The sequence below is a fragment of the Ostrea edulis genome, chromosome 9 (assembly GCF_947568905.1).
Source record: "Ostrea edulis chromosome 9, xbOstEdul1.1, whole genome shotgun sequence".
Classification (NCBI taxonomy): domain Eukaryota; kingdom Metazoa; phylum Mollusca; class Bivalvia; order Ostreida; family Ostreidae; genus Ostrea; species Ostrea edulis.
Window position 1 is genome coordinate 43,410,600 of NC_079172.1, and position 26,560 is coordinate 43,437,159.

Here is a 26,560-nt window from a genome sequence, read left to right on the forward strand (position 1 = left end):
ATTCCGAATGAAGCATTTAGTCTTAATCTTCAAACATGATACATAGCCTCTAAAATACCCGGGTTCAGTAAATGTAACGAAGTCACGGGATCATCATGTACGTGTACCATTACAAAATTATACGTTCTAATTCTTGAACATTCGCCAACACGTCGGTCATACGGAATCTTGTACAAAATGTAGCTTGATCTAGTTATTTGTTCTGGTATTTCTTTCATCAGACGGTGAATCGTCCATATTAGGTTAAGTTATTTAAAGCGAAGTTGAAGGCACTCGACGTTTAAATATATATATATATATATATATATATATAACACTAATACAGAAAAGTGTCTTCCTATAAACAAAATATTCATAGTTTGTTTTTATAGGAGGATATTTTTTTTTTTTAAATTATAGATCTACATATTCAAATCGTCGACTGTCTGAGTCTTAGTGTACTCTTATCACGACTGCTACTAATTACTAGCTTCTGATTATTAGAGATTAGTAATTTGTAATTTCATTAGTGAGATATAATTGAATTATAAATTGGACAAGCACTTTCGTGAAGTAACGTCCTAGGGATTGTAGTTACCAGTTACATATATTTGTAAATGTCAGTAATTCCAAAGTAATTATTGCAAAACAAGGTTCATAGCCAAGATAATGACAACAATATATAGTCAAATCAAATGAAATAAATGCACTTGTTTTATTAGAAAAATTCTGTCATATAAAGATTTCCAATACCTTATTTGATAGTTGGTATAATTTTTGTAGGCCCTAAGCTTATTTTCTGATTGCGGGGTCATATGCACCAAACCTGTTATGGGTCATTACTGATAATAGATTGCACAAACCAAGAAACCAACATCGAATTTGGTTTGCTCATTATTATTATTATCAGACATAATTATGATTATTATTAGAACAAATTGTGAATATTATTATATGTAATCATGATAAGATATCATTATGATTGCAGACATGATTATTGTCAAACAGGATTATTGTCAAACAGGATTATGATTATTATTAGACATGATTATAATCATTATCAGTTATAAGTATTATCAGTCATGATTATTATTAGGCATTATTATGATAACTATTAGATATGATCATGATTATTATCAGACATAATTATAATTTGATATGATTATTATCAGATAGGATCATTTAAAAATATTCACAAAATTATGCTAATTTACATCTCCTTTTGGGACATTTTTGTTGTGATTTCAAATTTGCATGTTTTTTCCCCTGTAGTCTTGAACTTAAATTATCATCCAGATTATTTTAACAGTTAAACCTGGTACTACAGGAAGCACAGGCATCAATCTCACTTATAAAACGCTGAGTCCTTATATCATATAGGGGTAAAAAAAAAAAAAAAAAAATTAAAAAAAAAATTAAAAAAATTAAAAAAAATTCAAGCGAGGTTGGTGTCTTTGACGGGAAGAAGGAGAAATTCACTAGTTTCATCACATCCTATCACATGATGTCATCATCTATATTCGTTTAAGCTGTTAGCAACACATACCACGTTTGCTTGTCGTGGTGGTTAAGCATCCTATATAAGGGCTTCTTAGGAAGGGAATATAACGCGCGGTCGTTCTACGTTTTGAACTTGTGGCAGACGTACCCTTATTCAGAATTATTTTCAAGTAATAGCAGGTGGGCCGTATTGCAAACGTGCATGGTAATTTTCCACGCAAATGGTTCAAAATAACGTTATATTAAAAAAAAATTAATCAAAGAGGAGACTGCAACCCCATATTTACCATACTTTCTATTCATATGTTCCGTGTTAATTTTTCATTTCCGGGAAAATATTTCCGTATCTGATGATTTTAATCTTTAGCGACGTATAGGTATTTTCCGTATAGGAGAGACAGCAGGCTGAATAAGGTCGGTACGTTTCTGTTTCGGTTTGCTCTTATACTTGAATAACTTCACTGAATAATTTTGTAAGTGAGCCAAGGAATAGACACATCTAATCATCTAAGGTCGGACGATTATGTAAACGAAGAAAAAAGAAACGGGCACTGTGCTCTATCTGAAATTATGTAATGTCAGCCTAGTCAGGCTAGTGTTGTGAAATCGGTTGAATATAAAAATCGATTAATCGGCAGCATCGATTGACTCTAATTAACTGATGATCGGTCAATAACCGATTCAGTAACCATTTGTCTTGAATGGGTACCAAATCATATGTGTAGGCCTAGTATAATTTAAAAATGTGAAATGATAAGTCATGATCGTGTTTGAGGGCAGAGCAAAAAGTATTGGCATCCGTATCTATATCCATAACAAGTCAAAAGATATCCCAACATTGACACCTAACATGTGAGGACAGAGCTCTATCAAAGCAAATTTTCATAAGTTTTCTATATTTTCCTTTTAAACACACACACATACATATATATATATATATACATACGGTACATAGAATCACCGAAATTACCGCTAATCACCGAAATTACCAAAGAAATGACCGAAATTACCAATAAAGGGGCCGAAATTACCTCTATGTATGTTTATCTATATACTATCTATTCACACATCAAATTTCATGAAGATCGGTAACAATTTAAAGGAGTTATGGTCATTAAACCGATTAATGTGAAGCGTAAATTTATACGAGTTATTTCTCATGTTATATAAATCGTATTCATGGTATTGATTTATACAATGTGTGATAAATAGATAAAATAAAATATTTGTCCTGAATTTTATATTGCCATTTGGAACTTACTGGCTATTCATAGTTCGCTTACTGAGTACCTATCGGTAAAGGGAATTAACTCAGATTCACACGTCACAATAATCGGTTTTATGGAAACAATTCCTTCAAATCATTACTAATCTTCATGAAATTTGATGTGTGACTAGATGGTATATAGATGAACATATACTGAGGTAATTTCGGCCCCTTCATTGGTAATTTCGGTCATTTCTTTGGTAATTTCGGTGATTAGTGGTAATTTCGGTGATTCTATGCACCCATATATATATATTAAAAGAAATAGAATAAACAGTACACAAAGTTAAAAATTTAACGCAAGCGCTTTCATTTTATAATCCTCAGGCGTTACATTTTAAAATAGTTTTGAAATGGTTTGACGTCATAAAGGCGTCCTAACATTTCACGTACATAACGACGTCATAAACGAATGAAGGGAAAAGGATTTTACGTTAAGCATATTATGACGTCATAGATAATAACAGTAAACATATTTTACAGTAAGCTATTGAGAGCCGGTTTTAAAGTCTTAATAAAATGATGAAAATTTAAAAAGATTAAAGTAGGGGTCTAGTAGCGTGACGTCATGTCCGGATCGAACTCCAGTATTGGTTCACATACTATTATTATTGGGTGGATTTATACTGTTTTTACATTTACCTGGATGTTTTTTAATTTAGTAAAATGAATACAATAACACTCCATCACTTATATTTAAGTAGACTATGGATCCAATCTTCTTTCCATTTTTTGTCATCTAATTCACACATAAAACCAGAGGTACATATTTGTTTAATTGATATACAGGCCGGGGTATTACATGTTAAAATTATCTGTAAATTAAAAAAAATTCATGATATGCAATCATGCACTTGTGGAATTAAATAAAACAATTCTGCATTTGTTATATATTTGTTATCTTGTTATATATTTGTTATCTTCTGTTATGTGAAAATCATCTTCAAAATGGTTATTTTGGCCCAAAAATGTAAATATAAATTGAGATGCTGTGAAAATATTATGCTGAGAAAGGGCAGATTTTTTAAATGTATTTTAACAAGCATTCATATATGAACATAATATGTGAGTTTGAATGAAAAATCACAAGTCAAATTTTTAAAATATTCATATTAGTGGTGTTGCAGTGCCGTATTTTTGACTGCCGAGGGCCTGTATTGAGTTAAATTTTGTATCACCATTATTAAAAAACATGAAACTATGTTAAAATTTCACTTTTAATTATTTAGTTAAACATATTTATTTCATATTTGAGGAAAAAAATTGCAGCATCATACCTCAAACAAAATTTTATGGACATATTCTAGGACTTCTTCAATGAATTCTGATATTGCCGTTTGACAAATGGGGGTACACGTAATAAAAATACCATAATTTACTCATTATACTGACAACCCCCCATTTTTTTGTTTTTATCATACCCTGAAATGAACAATCTAAGTATCTAAACTCAAATTTTTGAGAAATCACAAGTAGGTCCAGGACTAGGGACCTACCTTAAGTTAAATTCATCTACATAACATGAAATATAAAAATTATTCATTTATGCCCCGTTTTCATTTGCAGTAACATCCCATTTTCATTTGCAGTAACTTTTGATAGATAAGGGAATTCAACAATATGCTGGTAGGCTTCACACTTAGATATATGTGAATGAATTCGTAGAGTACTGATTTCATGTTGTCCATTTGAACTCCATGCTAACTATATCACTGCCTTATTGTTAATAGTAAGCTTGTTAAAGTCCTAAACTAATGGATTTTATTCAAACCAAAATGCAAGTTTTTCTGAACCTGGAAAGAAAGTATAGTTTAGATGAAATTTGCGAAAAATTCTAGATATTTTGTTCTATGTTATTGTTTGGACATTAAAATTTGCACGAATTCAGATGAAAATATTCAAATTGTTTTTAAAATTTGTATTGAATTAGGAACAGAATAAATAATTGAATCGGTAACCATGATAACCATTTGTCGTGAATGGGTCTCAAATTTTATGTTCAGTAGCTTAGTTTTAAAATAGTGAAATAAGATTATCAGCATTACTATTGTAATAAATACTAAGTCTTATATTCAGTATTCATTGCATTAACGTTCAATTCTAAAAGGAAAATGCATGGATAACATTTACTAAATCTGGAAATGAGATCATTGACAAAATCAGTTCAACATTAGACTCTTTATTTGTCTTGTCAGTTAGACTAAATGGAAACATCAATAAGAAATGGTCTTCAAACTAAAATGTTTCCAAATGACTGATTTTGCTTTTTTGTTATGACCTTTGAACAATTGCTAACTTTCAGTTTCACTGTGGTTTTCCATTCCAACAGTCTTCAAACTAAAGTTTTTCTTAATCAAATCATGTATGCCAATTTTCAGAGTCATTTGTTGTCTATGAACAGTCATATATATTTAATGTTTGAATACAAAGGTATGTGTTTGTACAGTAGCTTTTTCTTTGGGAAGGGTCAAAGAGTTGTCTTTCTGTGACTTGTCATGCCAACAAACAGCTTTAAGATAGGATTTGCTGAGTTTTGTCTGTCGATGAAATAGATGCCTGTTATGTAGTGGTCAAAGTCCCAGCAGAGTTTTTGAAATCTGAATCTTAGACCTGAACATTTTGATGATTTCACTGTACAATGAAATGTGCCATCACTGTCCCCTCATCTGAACGTCACCTTACTTTTAAACATTCTGTTCTAGGATAGATAAAAGCCATGATAGATTAAAATAGAACATAAATTTGAAATGTAGGGATAAGGAATTAGTTTGTGGAAGTACATTTAGGTATCTTTGATGACCCAATTTCATAGCATTTCATCAGAACAAGATTAAAGTTAATCTATTATTTCTAATCCCTAATTCATAGCATTTCATCAGAACAAGACTAAATTTAATCTATTATTTTTTAATCTCAAATTTTCATCATAAAGAGACTAAGGTTAATCTATTATTTTCTAATTCTTAATTCATAGCATCTAATCAGAACAACACTAATGTTAATCTATTATTATTTATAATCCCAAATTTGAATTATTAATGGGTTAAGTTATTGGCCAATGAAGAGGGTTTATTTTTTTACGATCATAGTAAGGCTGATACAGAATAAACCTATCAGAGGTGGAAAATTAGAACTTCAGTTGACTGACACTTTAAGTAGGCTTTTATCTTAATATTCTAGAAGATGGTCTGATAAGAGTGGTGATAACCCCCCTGTAACAAAAGTAAACACAATCGTTATCTAATCCAGTGACCCAGCACTATTTTCAGTTCTTTGAGTTGGTAACTAACTGCATGTATATGAAACTGAAAATAACTGTGGATTGCAAAAAGGACGAAAAGCCTTATAAATGATGCAATAACAGTAAAACCATGCGTGTGTAACAATAGTTATTTCTGTATAGAAGTTATGCAACATTTGTTTCCTTACATGGTAAATAATGTATTGTTTTATCTCTGATAACAACACCCTCCCTTGTGAAATTGTGGTTATATGTATCAATTATAATTTGTAAAGCCAAAGGTGATGTGAAGGAATATGCGTTTATCTCATTCATAAACTAGCTGCTAATGTCACGATAACTTTATAATTTGTTTGTGAGTTGTAATGAGGTATTGGATCTTTGGAGAGCTTTAATTTTACATATTTACAGGACTACTTCAAAAAGGATTGGTTTTAATTTTAAAAATATAATTTTAGGAGAATTACCACTTACTAAAGACAACATGAAAATTAACTTTATTATTTTGTATACTAAACAGTATATTTTCAATACCTCATTACAAGGTAAAACACTAAACATTTTAGGTCTTTTGAACCATTTGAAAATAGAATACAGTATTGAAAGATGTATATCTATTTACAATTCCAATCAATTATCTTTTGAAAAATAATGGAATTTTTGAACCCACTGAATATTATATTTTTTATTGCATTTTTTGTATAAATTTATATTTTTTGATACTATTATAGCAACCTCAATAATTATTTTTTTGGTATAATTTCAGTTGATTTTGAAATGCATGAGTGGGGTATGAATGGTTGGTATGAGTGATTATATATCCATTGTTCATCTTACCTATAAAAGTATATAATATGATGCACTTAATTTCTATTTGTACAATGGACAATGCTAATTAAAAAAAATAATAAAATAAAAAAAAGTATGACAATGAGAAAAGTACATGCTTTCCTCTGTTAGAAAGATTTGTAATAAAAAAAGGTCCAAAGATATGTGGTTAAATGTGTGAAAGAAGAACACAACTCATAATTTTAGTTTTAACATTTCTGAAACAGCATAAAATCAGAATCAAATATTTGATTATTCAGCATTCTACCTTGATTTCTGTATAAATGCTAATCAATCTGAAATCTTATTCTTTGATCTGCTCATGTAGCAATTGAAGTATGTAAGCAGATGAAAGGATCTGATTTCAATCAGACTGAATGCTACATTGTAATAAAACAGTTGTCTACTCTGAATCACATTGAATTATATAGTTCTAAGTTATTTTTCTTTCTGCACTTCTATAGTCCCCTTGTGACACAAGTTTATTAAGAATTGTATTATTGACATAAGCATTGTGCATTTAGTCTCTAGATGCAAATTAAAGCAATTTTTCTGCAAGGATGCTAATTTTGATTTCAATCCTGATGCGACATGGCTTGAGAAAGTATGGATTAATTATTAAAGAACCACCTGACCAATTTCAACCAAACTTGGCACAAATCATCCTTAGGTAAAGGAGATTCAAGATTATTCAAATGAGGGGCAACACCTTTCTCTGAGGGGAAATAATAGCAAAATAGTAAAAATACACTGACAAAATTTAGAACCAAACTTGGCACAAATCATCCTTAGAGAAGGGGATTCAAGTTTGTTCAATTGAAGGGCCATGCCCTCTTCAAAGGGGAGATAATCACAAACATAGGGTGGAGTCATTGAAAATCTTCTTCTGAAGAACCACTGGGCCAGAAAAGTTTAAATTTATATGGCAGCTTTCTGACATAGTACAGATTCAAGTTTGATAAAATCATGGCCCCTGGGGTAGGTTTGGGCCACAATAAGGATTAAAGTTTTACATACAAATATATAGGGAAAATCTTTAAATATATGGGCCAAGGTGACTCAGGTGAGCAATATGGCCCATGGCCTCTTGTGTTTTGATTGTCACGTGAAGGTCTGAAGAATTCTGTTTGGGGTCATATGTGGATGAACTAATGATTTGTGACAATCAAAATAGAAAAGACCTAGTGAAGATTTTATTTTAATCGGACCGTTGCAGCTATTGACACAGGTGGAGACATGACACAGATTAATTCAGAGAGAGATAGAAGAAGGGATCAGAAATTTCTCACTCTGTACCTGAACCAGAGTAATGTGAAACATAGAAGAGGGGATCAGAAATTTCTCACTCTGTACCTGAACCAGAGTAATGTGAAACATATTTAAAGAATGACATTTTTTATCTTAGTAGACATCTGAATGTAACATGACAATGATGGAGGATAAGCCGGAATGACCCACACCAAGAACTACCACTAATAAAAACCCCAGAATGGTAACAGGATTTTCTCTGTGAGTGATGTGAGTACTATTGAATTATCATGAACATGATCAGAGAAAACTCTTAATTCGTAAAAATTGATTACACAATATCTGACTGGATTACTTACACATATGTATCATATTATAATTATATTATAGCGAAAATATTTTGTGGGGATGAATTGTTTTACTTCTGACTCTTCACGGAATGCATTGTACTGTAGATAAAAAAAAGAATATGTCAAAACCAAATGATCCACTGATCTCAGAGGAGGATCTAACGGGAAATCAACAGGTGGAGGAGGAAGATGAAGAAATCGAAGAGTATGTGAATTACATGATATACATGTATAGTTTCAGTTTTATGAATTTTTGTGGATCTGTCAAAATATTTAGTTTAGCTGATAGATTTTTATGGACTTTATGTTTTTCCATTATAAGCAAAATTTATGTTGATCATTTGATTTTATGGTCTTGAACAAACACACACACACAAAAATATTGGTTTAAAAATGATGAAACCACAGGAATTTACAATAGGCATGGTATATTAGTATTATACTTGTATGTATTTATGAGACCTTTCCTTTACATCGTCAATACATGTACTCATTTATTTATTGTCAGAGATATTCTGCATGATTGTGAAGTCCCTTTTTAAAATCAAGTATTACTCATTTTAATTCAAGAGAATTTGGAAAAGGAGATTAATTTAATTTGTAGTTTACATGGTTTTTGATGCATTAAATATATATCAATATGATACTAGCATAGTAAATATTTAAAAATATATATATAAATCTTGCTGGGCCAAGAGACAAGTCTGATCAGTTTTTGATGTGCACCTAGTATCTCAAGGTATTAAAATAAAAAGATTCTGTGATGGTGGACAAAGTGATGTTTTTTTAATTTCAGACTCATCGACGTGGAGTGCCAGGCCACATCCGGTCTGGATATCCATTATCCCAAGAGAAGGGCTAAATACAAATCGGCTATGAAGTCTTTGATTCCTATCAGACTCAAGAAATCGTAAGAATCATTCCTGTTTTTAATGGGGGCTTATACTTGAAATTTTATAATATAATAATAATAAGGCCTTTATTTATCATGCAGGATTACATATTTAGCAATAACACTAGTTTTCAATATGGTCCTGCATGCATATAACATACATACAGACAGATATTAGTAAAATAAACACAGATTAAGAAGTAGAGTACATATAAACGTAAGAAATAATCATGAATGTATATAAGTACAAAATGAAGCTTTAAAAGTATGGTGATGATCTCTAAGATAATTTCCTGAAACACACTACACTTGTTGAGTGTCTAATATATCTTCACTCGAGTCATTCCACATAGTGCTCCCTGAAATGCTGAAACATCTTCTATAATATTCAGTTTTTGCCCTGGGTACATGACTTTTCTATAGACAAAGTAATCTGATAGAGGCAACCAGTTGTGTAAACATGACACTAGATGGTGTTTAAAAATTTCTGATGTTAAGAATTGCCCTTGCATCTCATTTTTGCAATATAAAAAGCTTATTTACATTTTCAGCTTTTCTTGGATTGCTCCATATAGTGCAACAATATGTAAAATGTGAAAAATCATAGTATTAAAAATCTTCTACGGTGCATCATTTGACATAAGATATTTTATTCTTCTTAAAATGCCAATTCTCTTCGAAATCTTGTTCATAAGTGATTCTGTCTGACTTTTCCAGGACGAAGTTTCATCAATAATAACACCAAGTAATTTTGACTCCTGAACACATTTTATACTCTTAAAAGAAATATGCAAAAAAATGTAAGCAAATATCTCTGTAAATTCAGAACCTTTGCCCCCTGAATCTCCAGTAGGGCTTTGCCATAGACCTGAACACTTAGAGCCCTCCCTTTCAGATACGTGTATTAGATATTACCTCAACCTCCTCCAACTCAGAATCTTGGATCTGCTCATGCATAAATATGAAATGTATACAGCTTTATTAGGTAGAAATCAGGAAATGAAAATAACACGGATATACACTTTACATAATACAGTGAAACACGTTTATGATGAATAGGCTTAGAATAAATTTACGCTTATTGCAATGTGATATTTATTCTCCCATGAGAGAAAATAATGAAAATTATATTGGATATTATAACATATTTGGTTATAATGAACTGTTTTTTGCTGACCCTGGAGGTTTGCTATAACCATGTTTTACTGTATAATGAAGTTTGGTAATAACAAACTGTTTTTCACTGGCCCTGGAGGTTCGCAGTAACTGTGTTTTACTGTATAATGAAGTTCGTTTATAACGGATTGTTATTTGCAGGCCCTGGATGTTTGCTATAACCGTGTATTACTGTATTATAATGAAGTTTGGTTATAATGGACTATTATTTGCAGGCCTTGGAGGTTTGCTATAAGGCCAATTCAACTTAATTAGTAGATTATCATCCAGGGTCACCAAAAAGTGTGGGGCGGGTGGGAGGATTTTATTTTTATGCACCCCCCCCCCCCCCCTTTGAAAAAGAGGAGGCATATTGTTTTGCAACTGTCAGTCGGTCGGTCTGTAGACCATGTGTTGTCCGCTCAATATCTTGAGAACCATTCACTTGATGATAATGATATTTCATATGTGGGTTGGTTATGAGTAGAAGAGGACCCCTAGTGGTTTTCAGGTCAAAGGTCAAGGGTCAGTCTACTCTGGACATAGGAATATAATGTCCGCTCAATATCTTGAGAACCCTTTGCTTGAAAAACATCAAACTTAGCACACTGGTACATCCTAAGGAGTAGATGACCCCTATTGATTTTGAGGTCATATGGCCAAAGGTCAAGGGTCAAACTGGGCATAGGAATATACTGACCATTCAATGTCTAGAGAACCCTTTGCTTGACAGACATCAAACTTGGCACACCAGTTCATCTTCAGAAGAAAATGACCCCTATTGATTTTGAGGTCACATGGTCAAAGGTCAGGGGTCAAACTGGACATAGGAATATACTGTCCATTCAATATCTTGAGAACCCTCTGCTTGACAGACATCAAACTTGGTACACTGGTACAACTTCAGGAGAAGATGACTCCTATTGATTTTGAGGTCACATGGTCAAAGGTCAAGAGTCAAACAGGACATAACCCTTTTCAATTTTGCACCATGGGGGACATATGTGTTTTACAAACATCTCTTGTTTAATTTTGATTTTCTGGGGAAAATATTAAAGACAAACGAGTTTTTTTTTTCAACAGATGCGCATCATTTAACAGTTTAATGCCAGATGGATATCAATATATGCTATTTTCACATACGAATTCCAGGTTAAGTTTTAATTTCAAACAGAAATATACCTAACTTCTTCAACATTTACGCCTGTAAGAACGTGAGAAATTAAGAAAACCATATAGATCTATTAGACTATTTTCTTCACGTGGCTTTTTTCGTTGCTATACCGGAAATGTAAACAAGAAGTGTAAATACCGGAGTCGTACATGAAAATTTTCCAGGAATTGCAAGTTTCGCAAAATAAAAAAATTCGGGGCAGGTAAATTTTTGAGGGGCGGGCGGGGATGATAATCTATCAATTAAGTTGAATTGACTTAACCGTGTTTTACTGTATATGTTATCATTTCAATCTTGCAGCCCTAAGGATGAACTTCCCGAGGCAGCTGCTGGATTCTTCTCTCTTTTGACCTACGCATGGCTGACTCCAATCATGTGGAAAATCAACAGAAAAGGCACTGAATTTTTACAACACATGAGGTGTCCCGATGTCAACCGAGCAGAGGTTAATGCAGAAAGGTGGGGGGTTTGTGAATTATGGAAGAATACTGATATCAAATTTGTTCAAGTGTAGTAATGTTCTTATATGTAGGTAAATCTGGAACTTATTAGGCCCGGCCCGCATGAAATGTGGGAGTCCTATAGGAATCACTCTGTCTGTCAATCTATCTGTTCATCTGTCTGTCATCATTTTTGTAATGACTTTTCATCGTAACGTTTTAAAAGTTTTTGCATCAATAAGAGTAAGACACGTATAAAAGTTTGTACAGCAATTTTTGCCAACAAGAGAAATACGTCTATAAATTCTGAGGTCATATCGCTTTATCTCTATCTCTATATGGGTGTCCGCATCTATATTTATCATGACACAATTGCATATACTTTCAATTTGAGAGTAGTTTTCATCGTAACAATTAATTTAAATTTATGCAGAAGAAATTTAGCTTAAGAGAAAGACGTGTAATACTGTAGATTCCTAGATATAGGTGAGGAATTTATTATGCGTAATTTCGTGTCATAAAATTATATACAGTGAAACTTCTCCAAACCGGCCCCTCAGAAAACCGGTTCTCCTTGAATATCGGCCGATTTTCAAAGTCCTGGCAGAAATCTTAACATTTCCTTACAAAGAAAGTCTTACAAAACCGGCCACCCCTGAAAACCAGACATCGGCCACTTTTTAAAGTACATTTGTTAACAAACATGTAATTTACCCTTATAATACAGGCCACTTTTTGAAGACTGGAAAATTTTGGCCACAATGTGATCAAAATCGACCAGGTGTGCAAATTGACTGACCAACAGGCCAGGTGGGAAATTATCTACTGGAGGTGTAAAAAACACCAGTGGCCTCCCTAATTTCTATTGTTTACCTGTGCTATCATGGGTATTAAGTGACACTTGGCTAATCCAATCCACCCTTACAAATTCTGTACTAAGTGTAAAAAACAGTTAGGAACATATATTGAAGGAATGAGTATCAAACGCCATATTGTTGCACCATACTATCACATGGATATAAACTGTAGTTGATAAAGAACAAACCTATGACTGTTAATGATAATTATTAAATAATAAATTAATTTTCTTGGTTTCCATAGACTTAAAATTCCTAAGAAATATTCAAATGACAATTTTATATTTATTACTGTACTTTTTAAAAATGTCAAAACAAATTTGTTAATGATATAAACAATGAATGTAAACAGAGTGTTTATAGGTAAGAGGAATTCCAATAATAGGCTTCTGTGTTTTCTTTAAGTATCCTGTTATAGATATTCAGTTTAAAATTAGATGATTTCAGCAAGAATTTATAATTACATGTACCTACAGGTACAAACAGACTAATTTGATCTCTACCGATAATTTATCATAGATCACCAGAACAAAGTGAACAGTACCTACTTTAACAATATTGAGATAAAATGTCTCTAAATGCTAAATTCTCGGTAAACCGGCCATCCCTATAAACCGGCCATTTTTATCGGTCCGAGAGTTGGCCAGTTTAGAGAAGTTTCACTGTACTTTTATTTTTAGCTCACCTGAACCGAAGGTTCAAGTGAGCTATTCTGATCACATTTTGTCCGGCGTCCGTCTGTCTGTCCGTCCGTCTGTCTGTCTGTCTGTAAACTTTTCACATTTTTGACTTCTTCTCCAGAACCACTGGGCCAATTTCAACCTAACTTGGCCAAAAGCATCCTTGGGTGAAGGGCTTTCAAGTTTGTTCAAATGAAGGGCCATGTCCCTTTCAAAGGGGAGATAATCACAAAAATGCAAAAATAGGGTGGGATCATTTAAAAATCTTCTTCTCAAGAACCACTGGGCCAGAAGAGCTGAAATTTACCTGAAAGCTTCCTGACATATTGCAGATTCAAGTTTGTTCAAATCATGGGCCCCGGTGGTAGGATGGGGCCACAAGGGGGGATCAAAGTTTTACATACAAATATATAGGGAAAATCTTTAAAAATCTTCTTCTCAAGAACCACTGAGCCAGAAAAGCTGATTTTTACATGAAAACTTTCTGACATAGTGCAGATTCAAGTTTGTTCAAATCATGGCCCCCGGGGATAAGATGGGGCCCCAAGGGGGGGGGATCAAAGTTTTACACACAAATGTATAGGGAAAAACTTTAAAAATCTTCTTCTCAAGAACCACTAAGCCAGAAAAGCTGAGATTTACATGAAAGCTTCCTGACATAATGCAGATTCAAGTTTGTTCAAATCATGGGCCCCGGGTTGGATGGGGCCACAATAGGGGATCAAAGTTTTACATACAAATATATAGGAAAAATCTTTAAAAATCTTCTTCTCAAGAACCACTGAGTCAGAAAAGCTGATTTTTACATGAAAACTTCCTGACATAGTACAGATTCAAGTTTGTTCAAATCATGGCCCACCTGGGATAGGATGGGGCCCCAAGGGGGGATCAAAGTTTTACACACAAATATATAGGTAAAAACTTTAAAAATCTTCTTCTCAAGAACCACTAAGCCAGAAAAGCTGAGATTTACATGAAAGCTTCCTGACATAATGCAGATTCAAGTTTGTTCAAATCATGGGCTCCGGGGATTGAATGGGGCCACAATAGGGGATCAAAGTTTTACATACAAATATATAGGTAAAATCTTTTTCTCAATAACCACTGAGTCAGAAAAGCTGATATTTACAAGAAAACTTTCTGACATAGTGCAGATTCAAGTTTGTTCAAATCATGGTCCCCAGGGGGTAGGATGGGGCCACAAGTGGGGGGGGGGTCAAAGTTTTACATACAAATATAGAAAAAAGCTTTAAAAGAACCATTGGGCCAAAGAAGTTGACATTTACATGAAAGCTTTCTGACATAGTGTAGATTCAAGTTTGCAAAGGGTAGTTTGGGCCATAATAGGGACCAAGGTTTTACATGCAAATATATATGGAAAGTCTTCAGATATGGGCCAAGGTGACTAAGGTGAGCGATGTGGCCCATGGGCCTCTTGTTTGTTGTTAATATACATGTAAGAACTTTTGATTAACAGACCACACACGAATTCTTGTTCACACGATTTGACGTATACGAGTCATTTCGCCATATTAAGTACTTGCGTAAAATAAGGAATCTACAGTAATTAGGACCCCACATTAAAAATGTAGAAGTTTATAGGAAGTAAATTGTCTGTCAGGACTCTATCCGTGTCACAGTATCTTGAATACGCTACACACGGGTAATTATATCGCTGGGGTTCGAATTTACTACTGAAAAATACACTTCTTTTTAATGTGTCACATTTTCTTATCTATTTATATCGAAATGATAGTGAAGTAATATTTTACTTTAAAAAATGCTGTTATTTTATTTCTTATATATATGTACAGTATACATGTACAGTGTATGTACAGTTTTTATTTTATTTTTTTATATGTACAGTGCTTTAAAGTAATGTTTTATTATATTTAGCACTTTATAAATTGAAATTTTATTGATATTGGAAAATTTCTTAAGAGTGTACTAGACACTTAAAGCAAATAGATTTGATAATTCTACGTGACAATTTGAGCTGCATTGTAATGAAATGTTTACAGGTTGGAGCGTATATGGAGAGCAGAGTTGAAGGCCAAAGGCCCAGAGAAGGCATCTTTTGCCCGGGTGTTGTTGAGGGCAGGAAGGACCAGGATCATTCTTGGGGGGATGACCTTCATCATTTCAATGTCCTTCAGTTTTGCTGCTCCGGTACGATTTGTTTAAACATTAAATGTTCTATGGATATAATTACTAGACAATATAGACATTCAAATGATTTAGCTCTACACACTCAAAAAGACAGAACACGACAAAATGTGCAAACAAAGCAAAAGAAAAACACCGACAGCAAAACACAATAACTATTTCACATGAATCATCCAGTAGTCATTTATGTACTTGGTTCCATTTTACATATTGACTTTGATTTCGCATATTAGTTATTCACATGCGGTAGTGAATTCACATACCAGTTATTCACATGCAATAGTAATTTCACATACCAGTTATTCACATGCAGTAGTGATTTCACATATTAGTTGTTCATACACTAAAGATCTCGCATACAGGTGACTCTCAATAACTCCAAGTTCAAGGATCAAGATAAATCTGGAAATAAATGGTCTTACCATAATGGTTCAGATTTTACAGTAACCGGATTGTATATTGCATAGACTTGTCTATGTGTATTTACAACATCCTGGGATTGTTTTGACATGTCCTTCTTATTTTTTCAGTTATTGACTTGATTTTAACAACACAGCTTTATTTTGCATAATTAACGTTTTCTTTTTAAGAGTTTGAGATGTATTTATTTATTCATTTTTCATACATGTACATGTTCATGTTTACAAGATAAATTTCTCATAAATAGCAAAAAAGAAGAAAGTTTCACAGTCACTAACTTCATGAATCACAATTTCCAGTCACTTTACATAAAGCACAACTTTTTATAAATTTATACCAATATCTGAATTATTTTCCAATTTACTGTCTCATTGTCAAGTCAAAACAAATCGAAAATTTTATTTATAGTCAGATTATATAACAAAGACAAAGCACAGGTGTAAGGTTAAAACTCTCCACCCCAACAAGAAGCTCCTGCAATGTGTCACCTATGTAAACATCTAATTAACAGTCATACTAGCCCCACCCATTAACCTATATCCAGGTAAGGTGTCCAAGCGGAAATAATTATACACATGAGTGATGGTGTGCATACGCTACCACCACTTCGAGAGATAGAGAGTGAAAATCTGTTTTACGGGACTCAAATTTTACTTCAAGAGATCGAAAACTTCGAGAGATCAATAGTAAATCTGCTTAGTTATAAAGAAAAAAATATCAGGATCGTGATTTCACTTAGGGAAATCAAGAACTTGGAGAGGTTGAAGTTAGGTTTGTTAAGTTACCTTTATTTGATCAATAAAAAGGGTAAGTGCAAGAAATAGTGCTGCAATCTCTAAAATTGTTAATTCAGCTCGGTAGTTTGTTCCTGACAGGTCTTTGTACTGTGTAATTAGTAAAAATGTAACTAAGATTGTCATCTCAGTACAGTATTTTATTCCTGACAGGCCTTTGAACTGTGTAATTAGTAAAAATGTAACTAAGATTGTCATCTCAGTACAGTATTTTATTCCTGACAGGCCTTTGAACTGTGTAATTAGTAAAAATGTAACTAAGATTGTCATCTCAGTACAGTATTTTATTCCTGACAGGCCTTTGTACTGTGTAATTAGTAACTAAGATTGTCATCTCAGTACAGTATTTTATTCCTGACAGGCCTTTGAACTGTGTAATTAGTAAAAATGTAACTAAGATTGTCATCTCAGTACAGTATTTTATTCCTGACAGGCCTTTGTACTGTGTAATTAGTAAAAATGTAACTAAGATTGTCATCTCAATACAGTATTTTATTCCTGACAGGTCTTTGTACTGTGTAATTAGTAACTAAGATTGTCATCTCAGTGCAGTATTTTGTTCCTGACAGGCCTTTGTACTAAGGAGAATTCTGGATGACCTTTTGTCTGGTAACAGGGACCTGGGCTTTGGGATTGGCTTGGTAGTTCTCATGGCTGCCATGGAGTTTAGTCGATCCATGTTTTTTGCTCTTGGCTGGGTGACTAATTACACTACAGGTTGGTATCTTTTTTCTGCAACATTTTTCGTTACTTTTTTGAACAGGTTAGAAGATTGATTGAATGGTGTAGAGAGTTTCTTTAGTTGAGTAAACTCAAGGGGGACATGAAGTGTAAATTTCAGGGCTCCTGCACCCCTTGGGTTGGGGCAAAAATTTACTAATTTTCAAAGATCTTCTCCTCTACAAAAAACTAAATGCACAGTGATGTAGAGCAGGAAAGCCTCTACCAAAATTGTAAATTTCATGATCTTTGAGTAAGAGGCTCAAGTGAGCTTTTCTGATCAAAATTTGTCCATTGTCTGTCATCATTGGTGTAAACTTTTCACATTTTCATCTTCTTCTCCAGAACCACTGGGCCAATTTCAATCAAACTTGGCACAAAGCATCCTTGGGTGAAGGACTTTCAAATTGTACAAATGAAGGGCCATGCCCCCTTCAAAGGGGAGGTAATCACAAAAATGCAGAAATGGGTGGGTCATTTAAAAATCTTCTTAAGAACCATTATGTCAAAGGAGCTGAAATTTACATGAAAGCTTGCTGACATAGTGCAGATTCAAATTTGTTAAAATCATGACCCCTGGGGGTAGGATGGGATCACTATAGGGGATCAAAGTTTTACATACAAATATATAGGGAAAATCTTTAAGAATCTTCTTCTCAAGGAACACTGGCCCAAAAAAAAGCTGAAATTTACATTAAAGCTTTTTGACATAGTGCAAATTCAAGTTTGTAAAAATCATGGCCCCTGGGGGTAGAATGAGGCCACAATAGGGAATAAAAATTATACATACACTGTACAAATATATAGGGAGAAAATCTTTAAAAATCTTCTCAAGAATCATTGGGCTAGGAAAGTACAAATTTACAGAAAAACTGATATTTACATGAAAGCTTCCTAACATAGTTCAGATTCAAGTTTTTTAAAATCACGCCCCCGGTCTAGGATGGGACCAGAGTAGGGGATCAAAGTTTTACATTCAAATATATAGGAAAAACCTTTAAAAATCTTCTTCTGAAGAATCACTGGGCCAGAAAAGTCTACATTTACATGAAAGCTTCCTGACATAGTTCAGATTCAAGTTTGTTAAATTATGGCCCACAGGGGGGGGGGGGGGGGGGGGGGGGGGGTAGGTTGGGGCCACAATAGGGATCAAAGATTTACATGCGAATATATAGAGAAAATCTTTAGATATAGGCCAATTTAACTCAGGTGAGCGATGTGGCCCATGGGCCTCTTGTTCTCGGTCCCATCGAGTTCAATGTAACGAGATTTTACTGTTCATCAAAATTGCATGTATTAGTATGGTATCATGACCAAAAACATTTGATACAGATCAGTATTCTATAAATATGTATATTTATAAATGTTTAAATTCTTAAGATTTTAAGGAGGATTAATTGCTATACCAGAGAACTTTGATATGGATGAAAAATTGAGGATATATACAGCAATATTTTGAAGTTGAAAATTTTCAATTTGCTTTATTTATTTAAAAAAATGCAGTTTTAGTAGAAAGCAATCTGAAAAAATTTAAAACTCCTGCTGGACCACGATTTACAGTTTAGCAGTCAATGTGCTAACCCACTGAGCTACTTATCTAGGCAATTAAATCTGAAAGGACTAGACTACTATTGCTGAAATTGATATTTTCAAATATGAGTAAAAAGGAAGTCAGCCATTGTGACGATGTAGATTACTTCATTAAAGAAAAGATTTTATGAAGTAAAATCCATTATCTATATACTACAGTCAAACCTTGTTATCTCAAACTTGATGAGACTGAGAAAAAACTTAAGATATCCAAGGATTCGTGACATCAAGGGTAAGATACTTAAAGGACACATCTCATGTTTTCAAAGTATACAAAATTACATACATTTTGTCTTCTTTATGCTTATAGTAATTATTTCTAATAGTTCGTTCACCGAAATTTTGCGATAATTAACCACAATACAGACTTAAATCTAAGCCCTGATTTTAAAAAAGTCTAGTTAATAGGTAGGTAGTCACGTGGTACAGTGACATCACATGCGCCCTTCGGATTGTGAAAGTACTGTGAGATATTATTAAAATCTCAGCTTTTAGGGGCCTAATTTATTCACCATGGGCAACATTTAAATCGATGTTGACAAATTTCTTGAGTTTTATATGTTTTCACCACCAATGCATACAAATAGTGATGTAAATACCCAAATATAGCAAGGAAAGCCAGTATGAAATCGGCAATATTGCGAGTAAATAATGTTTATATTGGTCACTGTCTACAAACTGTTTGGTAATGTTATTCCTTTATACATCTGTAATTGGTGCTGTTTTTCTAAAATAAACAGTGCAATCATTATTTATTTTTGGATTAGACAAATTATAATACGTTACATTGTTGACAACTAGGCCCTAAGCCAAGCTACTGTCACAGGTGCATTTCGGAAAGAAAGAAAAAGAAAAAAACTCACACAAATCAATAAAAATAATCAAATTTAAAGTGGAAATCACAATATTTTATTTTGATAAAGCAATCTTATTATTATTTTTGAATTTTGATCAGCACATCATTAGGAAGTGGGAGCACAGCGTTATACTGACGCACTCTTGAAAGATTTTACGAGTTCAATGAGGAAATAATTTTATAATTCAATTCAAAGTTGGGAAATACAATATTCTATTACTTGTATAATTAAAAGTTCAGTTATTTTGTATCATTAAAATTTTTGTAAATCTACCAGTTGGTAGAAACTAAGAGCACAAGTTACATTGTATATGTTGTTACAAGGTGAGGGTCAGTTGATCCAAGTGTGTATTGGATTTGAAGACCAAAACAGAATGTATGCTGTAGGCCTACCAGTGCTTATAGCTTCGATATATCCATTTTCTCGCAGTTTATCAGGGTCTCTGTCCAAGCGGTTTTTGAAAAGGTGACTGGGTGTTTGTTTTTAAAATAAAGTTCTTGCTCCAACAAAAAAATTATCCACATCTTCTCGTACCTTCCTTCGAAAAATTGAAAAATACTTGGTCTAAATCCTTTCTATCGACAACTAGTACACCCGAGCACGGCACAAAACGTCTTAATGCAATATTATTTACAAGCCGTTAACGTGATAATTGGTTTTTTGTTGATTAAATCTAATCTGTTTATAAAATGGCTAATAGATGTTTTCAAACCCGAGGGCACATATGACGTCTCTCATAATGGCACATAAAATAGCGAATGTAAATATGCATATCGCAAGATTTGAATTTCATTGCTTTCAAATTAAAAAACTACGCAAAATTTTTCATTTAAAACACATTTAAAGTAATTTTAGACATAAAAAGATTTAATTTTGCTGAAAAAATGAAAAAGTTTAGAAACATGCGTTGTGTCCTTTAAAGAATAAGTTATTAGGACTTCCAATCACCTCGACATATCCATGGTATTCAGCATGTCAGTGTTTGAGATACTGAAGTTCAACTGTATATGTCTGCATGGTTTGATTTCTTACCAGACTGACATTGTGTTCACTACTGATCGAGACTGTTGTCTTCCAGCCAGATTGTGACATTATGTTCACTTCTGAACCAGTTGTTATCTTCCAGCCAGACTGTGACATTATGTTCACTTCTGAACCAGACTGTTGTCTTCCAGCCAGACTGTAATATTATGTTCACTTCTGAATCAGACTGTTGTCTTTGGGCCAGACTGACATTATGTTCACTACTGAACCAGTTGTTGTCTTCCAGCCAGACTGTGACATTATGTTCACTTCTGAACCAGACTGTTGTATTCCAGCCAGACTGTAATATTATGTTCACTTCTGAATCAGACTGTTGTCTTCGGGCCAGACTGTGACATTATGTTCACTACTGAACCAGACTGTTGTCTTCCAGCCAGACTGTGACATTATGTTCACTTCTGAACCAGACTGTTGTCTTCCAGCCAGACTGTAATATTATATTCACTTCTGAATCAGACTGTTGTCTTCGGGCCAGATTGTGACATTATGTTCACTACTGAACCAGACTGTTGTCTTCCAGCCAGACTGTGACATTAGGTTCACTACTGAACCAGTTGTTGTCTTCCAGCCAGACTGTGACATTATGTTCACTACTGAACCAGACTGTTGTCTTCCGGCCAGACTGTGAGGTTATGTTCACTACTGAACCAGTTGTTGTCTTCCAGCCAGACTGTGACATTATGTTCACTACTGAACCAGTTGTTGTCTTCCAGCCAGACTGTGACATTATGTTCACTTCTGAACCAGACTGTTGTCTTCCAGCCAGACTGTGACATTATGTTCACTACTGAACCAGACTGTTGTCTTCCAGCCAGACTGTGAGGTTATGTTCACTACTGAACCAGACTGTTGTCTTCCAACCAGACTGTGACATTGTGTACACTATTGAACCAGACTGTTGTCTTCCAACCAGACTGTGACAATGTGTTTACTACTGAACCAGAGTGTTGTCTTCCAGTCAGACTGACATTGTGTTCACTTCTGAACCAGACTGTTGTCTTCCAGCGAGATTGTGACATTGTGTTCACTACTAAACCAGCTGTTGTCTTCTGGTCAGACTGTGTGCAGTTTTAGTGTAAAAATTAGACCATGCATTGCTTTTGACCTACATTTTGTTAAATGTGATTTTTATTATCATATTTCACTTTTGGCTTGTTTGAAAATTATTTTTGCTTTCTGTGTCATTTTGTCCAGGTTTACGCATGAGGGGAGCTGTATTGAGCATGCTTTATGGCAAAATATTGCGGCTTCGTGGCTTAAAAGACAAAACTGTTGGTGAGGTATGTTGCCACTAATCATATCTTTTTCTGTAAATTTTTATGCACACATGCATGTATTCGTTTTGTTTCAGTTTACAAAGGGTTTGGTAGGAGTTAAAGGAGAATTAAATTTTGCATAAAATATGGGATTTCTTCTTAACTGTGCCCAAATTTTACGGTTGACATACAGACGGTGAAATGAGTGAGATACTGATAAAGCACGGATATTATTTTCTTTCTGCAGTGTTTTTTTTAACGTATTGTGTGTAGGATTTTTGTAAAATTTTATCAATCCTGGATACATGTATGTAAAAGATTTGATATATGAAAATATTCTGATAGCGAAATAAAAAAATGGTTCAATATGGTTGTGTTTATACAGCTTAACAAAATTCAACTTCTTATACATGTATTCTAATTGTCAAATATAATATTAATATTCGTGATGCTTATATTCCTGTATTTTTACTGTGAAATCATACAAGGTTTGGAAAATCTTATAGAGGCATATTATCTGTCAAGTAAGGACTACAAACTTTTTAATTCTGCTCCATAATGAGAATACTATAATATCTTTATGAAGTATACCTTCGGGTCGAAAAAAAATTGCAGCCTATATGAATTTAAAAAAATTACAGCCTATATGAATTATTTACTTCCATACAATAACATTTTGACCATTGTTCCTATATAAATAATAGAAATTATGTCAAAATGTCAACAAAAGTGTGTAGGGTGTATGAAGTTTTAATACGTCAGTGGTGATTTTTATGTAATGTTTAATCATTTTGGTAATAATTGACAGACATGAGTTTGGCAGTTAATAAGCCTTTAAGCATATTTGACTAGCTGTTCTAAAACTACAGGTGTGATAATATATCTATTATGCTTTCATGTAAAATATTCGAATCTGATTTAGTCAAGAAGTATCTGAAAAAACATTTAACCTCTGAGAATTGAGAGCACACGTTCCAGGGTGATAGTATCTAGCAATGGGTAACATTACTTGACAACAGGTGATATTATAAAAATTATCACATGCGTCAAATTTATGCGCGCACAGTTTGCTGTAGATTGATAGACGACGTCGTTTGAGTGTTTGTAATAAATGCAAATACCCGCATTGATATTTGAAATATCGCATGACAGTGATTAATAGAATGTCAACAGATGTAAGTCTTTCTGCTTTGCTGTTTATATATTAACATTCAGTATGATAAAACAAATATTGCATGTAGTTGAGGTAACATCGAAAATTTTCACCCCTCGAGAAACCATTGTCAACCTTGGCTACACCTCAGTTGACAATGGTTTTCACGGGGTGAAAATGTTACCCTCAACTACATGCATTATTTATATGATTTTCCATGCATTATTTGACATACAAAAATTATTGTGCAGTATTTGTACTTGTTTACACCTAAATATTGCATACTGGTTATTTACGTGTTGGAGAAATTTACACTAATTATGTGGTCACATATAAAGCATGTAAATTTCCCCCATGCTATAGCTATAAACATTTTATATGATATATATATATATTCAGTTACCGCATATTTTTCCCCATGTGTAATGTTGGACGTGGAAAAATGTGTACTTGACCACCGATATAAATAACCCCTTTTACAGTATGTTATATGGTAGATAGTGACTTGTGATACTGTTTCTCAGACTGTTTGTTCTGTTTCAGCTGGTGAACATCTGCAGCAATGACGGACAGAGACTTTATGAGGCCTTTGCCATCGGCCCACTCCTGATTGGTGGACCTGTTATTTTATTGTATGGAATAATATATACAGTATTCCTGATTGGACCGTGGGCTTTAGTGGGCAGTGCTACTTACCTTATGTTTTATCCTTTTATGGTAATTAGACTCCTTTTATGGTAATTAGAATGCTCTATTTTAGAAACAGTTATAGAATCCATTTCAAAATATGATAACTCTTGTTATGTAATGCTCTTTTTAAGAGAGTCATTTGATTTTAGGATTCATGTTGAAAAGGGAAATTCATTGCTTATCAGATTTTTGGAATCCATTAATAGGAACAGCTACATGATATTTTGATAGGTTTCACTTCCAATCTGTTGATTGATGTGCAAGATTACTTGTTTTTTACCATTTCAGAATTTTACCTTCAGTTGATTGTAATACTATGCATTTTTCAGGCATTTATTAGCAAACTGACAGCTCTTTTCAGAAGAAAAGGCATCGTCATCACTGATAAACGAGTGAGTGTTAACTGCATATATCTCATCAGTTTCTACAATCTATAACTTCTTCATATGAGTAAAATATTCTCGATTAGAATGTTAAACAGCATACAACCAATACACATGTAAACAACAACAAAAATTCATATTGGTACATATTTTTTTATTTTTTGTGTTTTATATGATATCCATGTATGCACATAATGTTAAGAAAAATGTTTTTTGCACATACTGTGTTATCCACACCCACTTCATTTAATGGGAATACAACTGTTCGTTCATTAATTAATAACTTTTAATAACTAAAGGGTGTCATGAATTGATTTTGTATTTTAAAGACATCTTTATTGGAATTGGTAATACTGTTCACAGCACATGATACATGATGTGTATATCGTTTGATTTCCATTTCCAGGTGAGGATGATGACAGAGTTATTGAATTGTATAAAGCTGATCAAGATGTATGCTTGGGAGAAATCATTTGCCAAAACTATAGCAGGTATGTCTGAATCGTAAAGATTCTTTATTTAGCGTATGTAACCTTCTGAGTCGTAAAGGTTCTTTATTTATTTAGTGTACGTAACCTTCAGCAGGGTTCGAAATTAACTCATGTCTGTAAGTCCGAGACTAGTAGAAAACGTATCGGACTAGTGAACTCTCTAAAGCACTAGTCCGTACAGACTAGTGAAAATCCGGAAATCAATTTTGAATTGGTAAAGATTTTAGCAAGATTTGTCTGAGTCTCTTAGATGTTTGAACTTATGGTTGATTACCTGCATGGTCAGGTGTTTGCCTGACTATGACAGTCTGATCTTCCAAACACATGGAGTGCGTTTGAGACCGCCGTTCTTCGAACGTGCTCACATTGTCAAATTCCTGCCGATTCCGAACGCCGAGTACACATCACGATAACGTGTTCTAGGTGCAAGAATTGCAAGTAGTGTGGTCTGAGAACATGCACGTTTGTATGCACATGTTCTCGAGCTCCTCATTCATTAATCCGAGATTCCTCTGACTCTTACCCCCGCTTTTATATTTGACATGTGCAGGGGAGAGTCAGAGCGGACTCCATATTGAAAAGTGGGAATTCAGCGACACCAGCTGGTGTCGCTGCTTTACCTACCTCTTACAACTTTATTTCGCGGACCCATCTTCCAAGACGCGAGGATTCAGTTATCGGAAGATTATTCTACAAATAGATCATGATTAATACGATGCTATCACCGTTTAAACGATGGAATTTTGTGTTTACATGTGCTGACGTCATGCGCAAAGAAATCAAATGGCGAGGCGGCGACCTAATTCAAGTGATGCTCTATTTGTCGGTGTTAGGGCCGTTTAAACGGCGATAGCATCGTATTAATCATGATCTATTTATAGATTTATCTTCCGTTAACTGAATTCTCACGTCTTGGAAGATAGATCCGCGAAATAAAGTTGTAAGAGGTAGGTAAAGCAGCGACACCAGCTGGTGTCGCTGAATTCCCACTTTTCAATATGGAGTCCGCTCTGACTCTCCCCCGCAGAAGTCACAAAATAAAAGCGGGGTTAAGAGTCAGAGGAATCTCGGATTACTCATTCATGACTCTAACACAGTAGTTCATAACACTATAGCTCATGACTTGGTCAATCGAGTGAATTTTATTGACTTTCTCGATAAAATTTCGAACTCCTGTGACTCTAAGGTCTGAACACCAAAACAACAGGAACGTCGATCTCGAACGCACTTATGGACGTTTATCAAAGGATTAACTCTGATGTTAATATTGTATGCTTTTGAAAATCTTGAATACGAAATAAAATATGGCGGTCTCTTTTTCTTCTGTAGGTGTCAGAAATCGAATTGTTTGCAACTGTGATGTGTTTAGTTTGATTAAAATGAAG

General features: G+C 33.8%; 1 protein-coding gene across 2 annotated transcripts in view; it reads left to right on the top strand.

Annotated features, from left to right (window-relative positions):
* The first annotated feature begins 1,548 nt into the window (after positions 1-1,548).
* Positions 1,549-26,560, top strand: part of LOC125657783 (ATP-binding cassette sub-family C member 5-like) — a 56,217-nt gene continuing 31,205 nt past the window's right edge. The window contains exons 1-12 of one of the 2 annotated variants that reach the window (XM_056149315.1): positions 1,549-1,659; positions 1,847-1,893; positions 8,221-8,333; positions 8,519-8,618; positions 9,210-9,323; positions 11,935-12,093; positions 15,633-15,780; positions 17,561-17,708; positions 22,397-22,482; positions 24,155-24,328; positions 24,631-24,693; positions 25,091-25,175. In XM_056149315.1, coding sequence (XP_056005290.1) covers positions 8,533-8,618; positions 9,210-9,323; positions 11,935-12,093; positions 15,633-15,780; positions 17,561-17,708; positions 22,397-22,482; positions 24,155-24,328; positions 24,631-24,693; positions 25,091-25,175 — 1,063 coding nt within the window. In that variant the 5' untranslated portion in view covers positions 1,549-1,659; positions 1,847-1,893; positions 8,221-8,333; positions 8,519-8,532. Of the gene's footprint in view, positions 1,660-1,839; positions 1,894-8,220; positions 8,334-8,518; positions 8,619-9,209; positions 9,324-11,934; positions 12,094-15,632; positions 15,781-17,560; positions 17,709-22,396; positions 22,483-24,154; positions 24,329-24,630; positions 24,694-25,090; positions 25,176-26,560 lie in introns of those variants that run through there. The other variant, XM_056149314.1, reaches the window with a different exon arrangement.